We start from the raw sequence: 12,066 nt of genomic DNA on the forward strand, positions 1-12,066 counted from the left end.
GGACCTCTCTGGGCCTCATTTTTCTTCTCTGCCAAGCAGGATGGGTATATCCTACCTGCCTTATCAGGGAGTTGGAAAGGCCACATGAATTAATAGATGGAAATAAGCTGTGGAAACTTATAGTGGGCCTTAAATAATAAAGTCAAAGAAGCCAAAGAAGAAAACCATTATTATACAGGTTTATGGAATATGAAATGATGTTTTAAAGGGTTTTGAAGATTCTAAAACAATCTACATGTGCCAACTAACATAATTGTAACTAAAATTTTTCATGTTACTTACAATTTGTAAATAGTAATTTATAATTTGTAAACCTACTTTTGGGGATGGCTGTTTCCCACATGTTCCCATCTTTCCGAAGATGTAAGAATTTCATCCAGTTGCAAGGAATACGTTTCATATGTTTAGAATAGGTAATAACAATCACATTATTATGTACTTACTAAGTGTCGGGCACTATTGTTAAGCCCATGAGGCACAGACCATTAGTATCCCCATCATACAGATGATGGAAGATGAAGAATCTGCAAAACATGATGCAGAAAGTAGACAGAAGAGTTGGCATTCACATCCAGATCTGTCTGACTCCGGACCCCATCTCTTAAGCACCAAGCTCTACTGTCTCCCAGTGTGCACACAACACCCGACAGTAAAAGCCTGCCTCCCATATTTCCATCACTGAGCAGTGCACTGCAGCCCCTGGAATCCCAGTCACTAAGCATCAGTAAGGACTGCCTATGAGTGGGAATTATGGGGGATATAAATACAGGAGAGTAGGAGAGGTGGCTTCTGTTTTCAAGAAGCTGACACAGAGGAAATTCAATGTAACCAAACAACTCTAATAACAAAAGAAAATGATAACTGCTATAACAGGGCTACAAGAGCCTTAAGAAAAGAGGGATCCCTTCCTGAATGATTTAAAAGTGAAATAGTCCTATTTTATTTTAAAGGTTTTATTAATGTAAGTTCAGCTGGGATGTCTGTCTGAAGATACAGGTATGGAAATCTTGAAGACAAATCAGAAAACATCAGAGCTAAAGGGGGACCTCAGATGGTCACATTCAACAACCACTTTTGAGATGGACCCAGAGCACCCAGTGCCCCAGGATGAATGAGTTGGTGGCAGAACCTGATATCAGATCTAGGACTCCTGCTTTTCCTTCTGTCCTAAGACACTCCTTCCTTTCTAGCACCACAGGGCAAGGAGCTTTCTTAGGAGCAAGTATTCTTTGGGTAACTAATATTACAAATGTCCACTCCTGACATGTCGCACAGGCCTTCCCCAATTATCCCTTCTAGTCTTTTCCCTCCAGCCGGTACTAATGTCTCCTACCCAGAGATATGGCTCTGGAGATACTGAGTGAACAAGACAGACCTTCACATACATCACCTATCAGCTACCTCTCCAAGGTTCTATGTGTTATCTCTCCAAACAGATTGCAAACATGGAGAGAAAGAACATGTCTTTATTCTTTATGTCCCAGAGCAACTGAAACAGTGCTTTGCTTTAGTGTATGTTACAACACTCTAAGCATGAGGACATAAAAAATTATCACTGAAATTTTTAAACAGACACCAAAATAGAATAGTATGATGAAATCCTAAATGTTCACTGCCAGCTTCTGCAAGTATCATTATTCCGCCATTCTCATTTCAAAGCCTGTTGAGAGGTGACTTGGGCTGTATGTGGAGATGGCCAGGTCGGTGGCAGAGAAATACAGTAGGCATGAGGCTCAATGAGGATCCCAGGTGTAGGGGCACCACCATGATTCTCACAGAGACTGGAAGCAAAGTGGTTTGCCAAGTGTAGAGTAGGAACCAGGTATAGGGGGAGCCCGAGATAAACTGAACCAGGCAGTTCACTGGCTGTCTCTGCGCCTGGCTACAGGTGGACCAGGATTCAGGGTGGCCTTAGAGGCACTTCATGACCTCTGACATGCCGCTGAGCCTCTCCCCGCCAGCAGCCTTTGCAGATTCTACTCCCTCTGAGAGAATGCTGTGCTCTTTACCTGCTCCCCCAATGGCCAGCTGCCTCCTCCGGTTTTCTATATCCTCTCTCCCCATTATTCTTCAATTGAGCAGCCTGCTTGCTTCCTACACACCATTCTGAACTTTGTAATTAATTATTTGCTATTTTACTTGTTTTAGTCTCCACTACTAGACTAATCTCCAACAAGGGCAGGGTCTCGCCTTTCTCCTTCATCTCTATGTCCTCAGAAACTAGAACAGTGTCTGGCAAATAATAGTCAATGAATATTTATCAAATGAATTTATGATAGACAGTATTAAAATTTTGTTAATATCTTGATAGGTGAAGCAAAAGTTAAGTACAAAAGAGAAAAGGGGAAGATAATTTCTATTTAATCAGGGTAAATAAAAACTTCTAACCCAGTGGTTCTCAAATCTGGCTGCATATTAGAATCACTCGGGGAGCTTTAAAAAATACCAACACGTGGTATCCTCTACAGACCAAGTGAATCAGAATCCCTGGTGGCGGTGCCTAAGCACAGGTATTTTTTAAAAGCCCCCTAGGCAACTGTAATGTGCGTAGGCTTGAGATTCACCGTTCTAATGAAGAGAGGCTATAAGGATTTTGACGTCAAGACGAGAACAGTGAATTCCGGAGTAGAAGACAGGCCTGCTCAAGTTAAGTTTAAAGTGAGTCAAAATGATGTGTTCTATTTAGTCCTTTCAATGCTTAAAACCAAATCAGAGATTGATAATAGTTGAAAGTGAGATAGCTAATGACAGATAGATTTTTAAAAATTTACAGTGTATATTTAAATAGGTATTAAAAACAAAATTCCTGTGTATTTATTCTATCTCTATTTTACAAGACTCCTGCTTTTATTTACACAACAACAAAAACACAATTGAGTTAGAAAGAACGTAATGTATTCTCTTTGGCTTTCAGGTCACTTCTATCAGAGTCCTGTTGGTTCCTAAATGTCATAACCAGACCTCATTGTGCCCGTAGGTTTTCAATAGAATGCTTAAGAAATAACCTTAAGTTTGTCAAACTGTGGCGGTCGCAAAGGATCTTTCCAACCCACCAAAGAGCATTCTATTTTTTCTCCCTTTTCTCTTCCCCCCTCCCTCCATTCCTCTCTTTCGTGTCAGATTATTTTTTAAACAATGTCCTTCTCAGTGTTTTAGGTGAACTGATGAGGTTAGGTGAGGTGCGGCTTCTCTCATTTCCAGAGCTTGCCTTGCTCCTCCATCATGTGAAGGCCGCTCTGAGGATGGCACCCGCTCCTGAGCTCAAATGCCGTGCGGCTATAATTGCTTCTTCTCCCTAATTTATTTAGGTTGCCGCACGCCTTCCCGTAGCTGAAATCCCTCAGAACTGCAATCTGGGAGCAATATAAATGGTTGATGGCAGTGAGAGATTTTCAATTGTTGCTTCTCGGTGATTCACGTAATGTGCTGTCATTAGCACTTTGATGTGACATATCATGGTTGCCAGGGCTTATTAGGCCATTTATAAATACCAAATGAAGGTGTTAGAGTTGGTATTGCAGTGTGGTTACTGCCTTCATTGCCTTCACTGGGAAAGGTTGGCAGCGTCTTCTCGGGAGGAAAATAAATCGTAATTTTTAGTTTGTCTTTAACCATTTGCAGTCAATCCCTCTCAAGGGCAAGAATCATGCTTCCTTTTTTTGTTTCTCTAGTTTTCCTGTAATTTAATTTTTGCAAAAATATCTACTTTTCATATGATACTTACCATTATTTTCGTTGATTTCCAGATTATCTGTACAAATAGTCAAATGAATACTATCTCACTACTTCTAAGTCATGTCATTAATGATAATTATCACTATGACTTACAGAATTTTACACTCACAAAGTGACTTTATAAACAATAACAGCAGCTAACACTTATTGAGTACTTACTATGTGGTAAAAGACACACAGGCATTGGCTTGTCCCATCCTCTCCAGCAATGCTATGAGACAGACACTTCTGTTGCCCCCATTTTACAAGGGGAGATTGATGTTTTTTTGAGGGTTACTAAGCTAGTAAATGGTGAGGCTGGGTTTGAAACTCAGGTCAGCCTGATTCCAAAGCCAATAGTTTTAAGTACTGCTTTCAAATACTCCCCACTCCCCACCCCAGCATAGTTAGGCCCCCTTTTCAGAGCTGGAAACAGGGTGCTGCACCCCGTGCCCGTGCCTTCTGACTTCACACGCAGAGCTCTTTCTCCAGCCCGAGGCAGCCTGCATCAGGCTGAGCTGGTGTAAGTGCTCAGGTGTGTTGCTCACATCCCATGTGCACCGCTCAGGTTGAGAACTAAGCAAAGGATGAGGACTGGTAGTTCAAAATCAGAGGGGCTTCCATTTAAAGCAGTTGAGGCAGAAGAGCTGCCAGCCCAGTCTGATGGGGCAGCCACAAGCTCTGAGCTGAGAGGCCAGGGTTTAGAGGCACAGAGGAGGAAAGAAGCAAGTCACACCTGCTGGGCATGCAGCCCGGGAGCTATGGCCACTGACATGAGCCAGCCTGGATCTCAGTGATTGATGGCGCAGCGGTGGAAGCCCTTCTCTCAGCGGCTGCGGGGCCCCACAAAGAAAGGCTGCTCATGGAGAAGTCTTTGTCAGGGCCTCTAATGAGAGGATTGGGTTTCACATCACAGCTACCCCTAAACAGGTACATTCTGCTTCTTTCATCTTCCTGATGGCTCCCACGGGAAAGAAAAGAAAAAGAAAGGAAGCTACACCAAGAAACAGGTCACAGGCTGGTTTGGCTAGGGTTTGTACCTCCCCCGCCCCACCACCTCCAGGGCTGTAGCTTTGAAATTCTTTAATTTTCACACACCCTGTGTGGCCACTGGACAGCAATGGGAAAAGCTTTCCTAAGAAATTTTTCATAATCCATCTGCCACGACTCTGGGAAATTGATGCCCTGTCCCTTTGCACATGCTATTTCCTCTGTTTGGAAGATCCTCCCCAGACCCCAAGCTCTTCTTCCTATGGCTAACATGTCTTTCTCCTTCAAGATCCAGCTCAGGCATTGTCTCCTCCAGAAAGCCTTCCTTGATGTCCCATTCCTGCCCTCCACCCAGGCTGGCTTCTGTTCCTCTTCTGTCCTGCTAAAGTACATCTGCCACAGTTCCTGCTGACTCCTCTGTCCTCCATCCATACTCTAAGCTCCTTGATGGCCAGGACAGTGTCCCCAGGGCCCATCACTGCATCTAGCATACAGCATAAGTGTAATGAGTGTTTATGAATAAATGAATCATGAATAATAAATGAATTAGGCTGGGATAATATTTGCTTAATTATTTAAAGACTTAATTCTTTCAAAACACGATTTTTTTCTTTAAAAAATAGCCTTGGGGTGCCTGGGTGGTGCAGTCAGTTAAGCGCCGACTTTGGCTCAGGTCATGATCTCATGGTTGGTGAGTTTGAGCCCTGCGTCAGGCTCTGTGCTGACAGCTCAGAGCCTGGAGCCTGCTTCGGATTCTGTGTCTGCCTCTCTCTCTCTCTCTGCCCCTCCCCTGCTTGCACTCTGTCTCTCTCTCTCTTTCTCAAAAATAAATAAACATTAAACAAATTTTTTTAAGTACTAAAAATAAAAAAAATGCCTTAGGGATGTCTGGGTAGCTCAGTCAGTTGAGCATCTGACTCTTAATTTCAGTTCAGGTCATGATCCCAGGGTCATGGGATCGAGCCCCACATTGGGCTCCACACTGAGTGTGGAGCCTGCTTAAGATTCTCTCTCTCTCGGGGCACCTGGGTGGCTCCATTGGTTGAATGTTTGGCTTTAGCTCAGGTCATGATTTCGTGGTTCGTGAGTCCGAGCCCACATCAGGCTTGCTGCTATTAGCGTGGATCCTGCTTCAGATCCTCTGTCCCCCTTTCTGCCCCTCCCCTGTTTGCATTCTCTCTCTCCCACAAAAATAAATAAACATTTAAAAACAGATTCTCTCTCTCTCTCTCTGTGCCCCTCTCTCCCCTTCATGTGCTTTCTATTTCTAAAATAAAAATCAAAAAAAAATTTTTTTAAGCCTTTATTTTTTTTCAGATTAAAAAAGCAATAATGCTGACTATAGCAATTTTACATATAAAAGAAATCCACAAAGAAGAAAATTAAAACTGTTTATAATCCCACTACCCAAACAAAACCACTTTTAGATATATGAAGAGATTCCAGTAATTTTCTATGTGTATAAATATATATGAAATCAGAATCCTATAATCAGAATCCTATTGTCCTATCTAATTTTCTCAAGGAACATAACAGTATCTTTTGGAGCTAGATAGAAAAGACATTTTTTATTGCAATTTAAGTGATGAAAAAACTGGTACCAAAGATACACAGCTAATTAATGGCAGAGTTAAGAACAGTACCTATGAATCCTGTCATAGTCCCAGGCTCCTGCTGCTCCCCATGGGGCCTCCTATGTAAGTGGTGTTGTTCTTACAAGAAGAAATTGTGCATTAATCCAGCATCAATGGAACATGGGTTTGTAACTGGACATTCTCAGGAAAGAGACAGACTGAAGCTAATCCTGTGTCTGTGTCATAGCTGTGCAGTGCATCAGGGGCACTGTCTTACATGTTCAAGGAAAACAAGGATGAGTGGACCTCATCCCTGTGACAGGCTAACCAGCAGAGTTAGACAGGCACCATTAAGATTCAGAATTTTCTTCCAGTAACCAAATGACACCTGAAGGCTTGGCTTGGAGCATGTTGCTGTGGGAACCAGAGCCATAGGCTCAATGCCACCATAAAGTAGTGAGTAATATTCCAGTCTGTGACCACTGACTATATCCTAGTATACAGAACGATGTATACAGTAAGTGCTCAGTAAATGTGCATTGGGTTGAACTGAATATTATTATTCAGCAGTGACAATCAGCAAAAAGAAGGTGACAGCAAATATAATTATCACCAGCACTACACCCAGTAGAGAAAACACAGTCCAGTGGGAACTAGCTTTCTGTTTTATTCTAGAAGACTAAACTGTAATCCCCCAAACACAAACACACGCCAGACTGTTAGCTCTGCAGATGAGGGAACCATATCTTATTTATCTCTGTGTCCCCAGAATACCTAGCACAGAGCCAGACACATTTGAAGTGTCAATGTTTTTTGAATTGAATTATATTTGCTCGGCTGGCGTGGGAGTTAAAAAGATGTTGACTAGTAATTCACCATTCCCTTCCCTGGAAGCTCTGTAAATCAAGCTCTTAAAAAAAGCACAAGCTAAATTCCAAAACCCTCTCGTAGGAGAAATGCCCACGGCTGGTGGGGTCTGGACTATGTCCACCAAATGTGCAGATCTCTTCTGCACAAACATCACTTACTCCCAAGGGAGCCCCTGACTGGCTGACTGGCTGTGGAGACTCACACATTCCCTCTTTCCCAATGGCAGGCAGGTCAGGGGAAAGGGGTGGGAGTTGGTGATGAAGCACTGCTGAACTAAATGTTCTCCTCTTCCCAGGAGAGGGAAAATCTCCAACAGTAGGAGTGTTGGCACTTTTCTAGAGGAACAACCATAAAGAACATGGGATGTAGCTGGAAATGATCTTTTGTGAAGATAAGTTTCTTTTTTAAAGGGCCACCCTCATCTTCTCTCTTACCTTAGACTGGAGCAGCACTATTGGAATGGCTTTGTCAGAGCTGCTAGAATCCTACAAGCTGGGATCAAAGTTGACTGGGCAGGTGGAGGCGTAAAATGGGATATGGGCTGAGCAGCCATTAGGCCAAGATCCTCACTTTTTTCTAAGTTTATCTAAGAGCAGCAACAAAACAGAAACAAAAACAAAACAGTATTTGCTAATAAGGTCTTTGCCTTAAATGCACTGAGCTGGGTTTGAAGAAACTGGAATGGAGAATACTGGTTTTTCTGGAAGACAATCAAAACACAACTCATGAATCCCCTAAGCTTTCAACAAACTCTCTTGAAGAGTTAATCACAACGTAAAATCCACAAGTTTTTACTGGCAATGTTCGGTCATCAACTGCACAACTCTCTGAAGTGGCAACCAGTATGACTCCCAGGTCTGTCTCCATTACCCATTCCAGAGCCTGCTGGCAAGGTCTGTTTGGTGCCCTGGTCTAGCCTAGGAAATTTTTTCCAGGGTCAAGTTCTCCCAGCTATCAAGTTCTCAACTTACAAGGTGCAGAATTTATTAGCACAAAGAAAGATAAAAAGAAAGCCTGAAGCCTGCTACCTTAAGTGCTTTTACACTTTATCAGAGTGTGGTGTTTCTAGGAATACAGCTGCCCAGCTCACTTGAGCGGTTGTGCTGAATCACTGGGACTTACTTTAGCTTGCCATGAACTCATGTGAGCTCTGCTGCCACCACCTATCAAGTGAGGTCTCTTGTGCTGGGCTTGTAAAGGAAGTCCCCTGCAACAACACTCATTTGGGGAGAACCAATGCCATGAGGACTTGCACCTTTAACCTACACACAGCCAGCAAAGGTGCACAGAGAACTGATATGGAATCCAGGTTTGTCCAACTCTGGAAATCAAGCCTGTCTAGTCACCCGAAGACCATCTTTTTTTAGCTTAAGGTTTTCTTCTCTCCAGGTCCTTAAGATGCCCATTTCCATCTCCAGACCCAAATGAAGCAAGTATTGGCCTCAGACCACAGGACAGACACCAAAGAGTACCTCAAGGAAGAGAGAAGACAATCAGATGTAGAACTAACTACAAAACTCTGAGAGCCCCAGCTCCTTGTACTTGTCTGACCTTGGACAAGCCACTTAATATCTTCACAGAGCCTTAGTTTCTCTTCAGCAAAATAAATATAAATAGTTCTACTTCTCTCACCAGCCTCTCTTCAGAGCAATTACGACCAAGTGCAATTACCTTGTTTATATGTTTATTTATTTTCCATTTTTCACTATGCTTCATTAGCTTATAAGCTCCAAGGGTTCAGGAACCTTGTCCTGTTTGGTTCATCAAAGAGGCCCTCTGCCAGGAATAATTATCAGCATGTAGTACATGATCAGGAGGAGTGAATGAAATCTGAATGAGGAAGGGAGGGGATAAAGGCAAGAAGGGAGGACAGAGAAGAGGGGGGACAGCGTATATGGAGCATTATTGAGGTACCATATATGAAAGTGGTCTGTACATTATTATTACAACTACAAATAACAGCTGATGCATTAATTATACTAGATCTTTTAAAAATATAAGCTAGATTGTATTGCTTCCCTGCATAAAACCCTCCAGTGGCTTTTCATACTACATACAATAAAGTCAAACTCCTGTTAACTGACAAAGCCCTATGTGATCTATGTGGCCTCATGTCCAACCAGTCTCCCCCTTCTCTGTCAGGCCCCCATCACTCTGGTGTCCTTGTGTTTCCTCAAACATGCCCAGTCCATTCCTGCCTTGGAGGCTTTATGCTAGCCCCTTCCCCTACCTGAAAGTTCCTCTTCAAAATCCGCATGGCTGGTTCCTTGTCATTGGGCTCTTGCCTTAAATGTCACCTTCTCAGAGAAGCCTTCCTGTACACGCATTCCAAAAGAGCCCATACTATCTTCTTGTTCTAGTACTCTATTATTTGTTTATTCATTTATTTATTATTAATCTCCTCCCCAGTGCCTGATGGGTCAATAAATATTTATTTTTGTATGACATTATATTTGCTTAATGCTGACACCTCATAGAGACTTTTCTAATTATTTTGTTTTATCTCTACAAGCTTATGAGCTCAAATAAACAAACTGAAAATTCCCTCTGCACTGTACATCAGCTTGCCTTCCCCCCCCCCGCCGCCCCCAAACACACACACTTTCAGAGAGGTATCCCGGCCTGCGAACAAAAGCGACTGTGCTAATCAGTTTTAATACTTGTGATTTGACTGGAGTTATGTACAATCAGTGATATAATCATTACCGAGTACTCTAATCTAGAGGGATTCTTTGGAGACATGAAAATGGTACTGTTGGGTGCCACACTGATCTCTGTTCTGGGTTTGGAGGCCTCCTGGCTCAGGGCAGGGGTGAGAGTGAGAGGAATACAGGGTAGAAATAGGCAGAAGGAAGTAAATGGCAGACACTCACTGATTCCACTTGGGTTTGCTTAGTGTGAACCCAAGGGCAGCACTAATTCTGTTGGAAGAGCACTGGATAGGGTGCAGGGATGGGTTCTAGAGCTGGCTCTACATCTCCCTTCCCCTCCTCCTACCTGGACTATCAGCTCCTCTGTTTTTGTTTTTTTCATTTGTTTTTCATTTATTTATTTTTGAGAGAGCTTGAGAGAGAGCGTGAGCACAAAGTGGGGAGGGGCAAAGAGAGAGGGAGACGCAGAATCCGAAGCAGGCTCCAGGCTCTGAGCTGTCAGCACTGAGCCTGACATAGGGCTTGAACTCAAGAACCTTGAGATCATGACCTGAGCCGAAGTCGGCTGCTTAACTGATTTAGCCACCCAGTGCCCCTCAGTTCCTCTGTTACCAGAGATGCGGCCGGATCTCCTCAAAGGGGAACCCCAGCTCTCATAGTCTGTGAGCTAATGAGAGGAGTCTGACCTTTCTCCATGACCACGATGTCTGTGAAAAGGATAATCCATGTAATATTTCTGATGAGTGCAGCTTTCTGGACTAAGTGGGATCTCTCTGATTGGTCAATATAGGCATGAACCAAACGAAGTTCTCTGCTCCTGCCATTCTTCTTTAGCCTTCCTTTTCCCAGAGAAGCTGGTGTTCTGGGAAAATCCCCTCATTATCACATAGGGATCAACACCTAACTGTAAGTGCACTTAAGCCACTCCCAAGAGATGGGTTCATACTGCATCTGATCGTGGCCAACATGCACCCATCTGCTTTCAACATGTTGCATCTGACGTTAACTAATGTCTCCTATTAGCATTAAAAGAAAACAATCTGGAAAAATTCACTCTCAAGCAGAGTTCAAACAGGCCACAAGTAGATGTGGAATCTCAACTGCACAAGGTTTGTTTAAATAATGGTAGTAAACAAATATATAAATATATAAAAATTCATATACATATATAAATGTATATATGTATATACACACATGCATATTACATAGGTGTGTATATATAGATGTGTGTAGTGAAGCCAAAAGTCTGTGAAATGGGTCAAGAGAACAAAGATATGAATGCTTTTGTCCAATTTATGAAATTAACAGGTAACAGAGGGAGGAGAAAAATTCTCCCATTGTGGAACAAGGTATAGTCAAAACAACTGAATCACATGGAAAAGGAGTTAGGAATCTTTATCTCACACTTACTGGTAATGGGTTGAAATTCTGGTCCACAAGGTGATTGTATCCATGGTCAAAAAATGAGTGTCGTATCACAACGTCAATGCCCTGATTGGCCAGCATTCCTAAAGTGTTCAACCATCTAAAAATCAGGAAAAAACGCTACATCAACACATCTTAAAAGTGCCATATAACAAGCTTTGTCGGGATTGGCTAACACACATGCATATACACCAACACCCACCATGAAATTTACCTAGTACTTTAAAGGAGAAGATTATTTTAAGCAGTGAGTACATAGCTGGAAGACACTTTAGGGATTTTCAAATCCAGCCTCTTCATTTTATAGGAAAAGAAGCAGAGATCCAGAGGAGGAAAATGAATTGCCCTTGGTCATAGAATATTTTGTTGCTAATGACTTACTCCTATAAAGAAGTAAAATTTAAAAAAAAATGAACTAACTAAAATGAATACCCTAGCCACTTGTAAGCCTAATTATCATCCCCCCACCCCCTGGCCATGGGACACAATCACAGGAGCATGCACACCATACTCTCTGTCACTCAAACTCCTCTGCTTGCACCCTATCACCATACATGTACCTTTCCTGGGACTCTAACATACTCTTATGACCTATCGGTTCAAGAAGGGGTCAGCCATTTGCATCCCTCATATATCACTGTCAACAGTCAATAAAATAATAATTTTCCTTGGCACTATAATTAACCATGCAGAGATTCAAGTATGCTACCATTACACATATCACAGTTAAGGACCTGCATTGTTCACACATTATCACATATTCCACTATGCCAAATACCCACTTTCCAGGGCATGCTATCCTTCAAAAGTACTTCCCTCTTGGTTCTTCCAACACCCACTGC

The 12,066-nt window shown here is 42.5% G+C and overlaps 1 protein-coding gene across 2 annotated transcripts in view; it reads right to left on the reverse strand.

Moving 5' to 3' along the window:
• The window catches only part of HPSE2 (heparanase 2 (inactive)), a 660,017-nt gene that overhangs the window by 120,111 nt on the left and 527,840 nt on the right, over nt 1-12,066 (reverse strand). For both annotated transcript variants that reach the window (XM_053207788.1, XM_027062819.2), the window contains exon 9: nt 11,210-11,324. In XM_053207788.1, the coding sequence (XP_053063763.1) occupies nt 11,210-11,324 (115 nt within the window). The remainder of the gene's footprint in view (nt 1-11,209; nt 11,325-12,066) is intronic.

Source organism: Acinonyx jubatus, chromosome D2, assembly GCF_027475565.1.
Source record: "Acinonyx jubatus isolate Ajub_Pintada_27869175 chromosome D2, VMU_Ajub_asm_v1.0, whole genome shotgun sequence".
Classification (NCBI taxonomy): Eukaryota; Metazoa; Chordata; class Mammalia; order Carnivora; family Felidae; genus Acinonyx; species Acinonyx jubatus.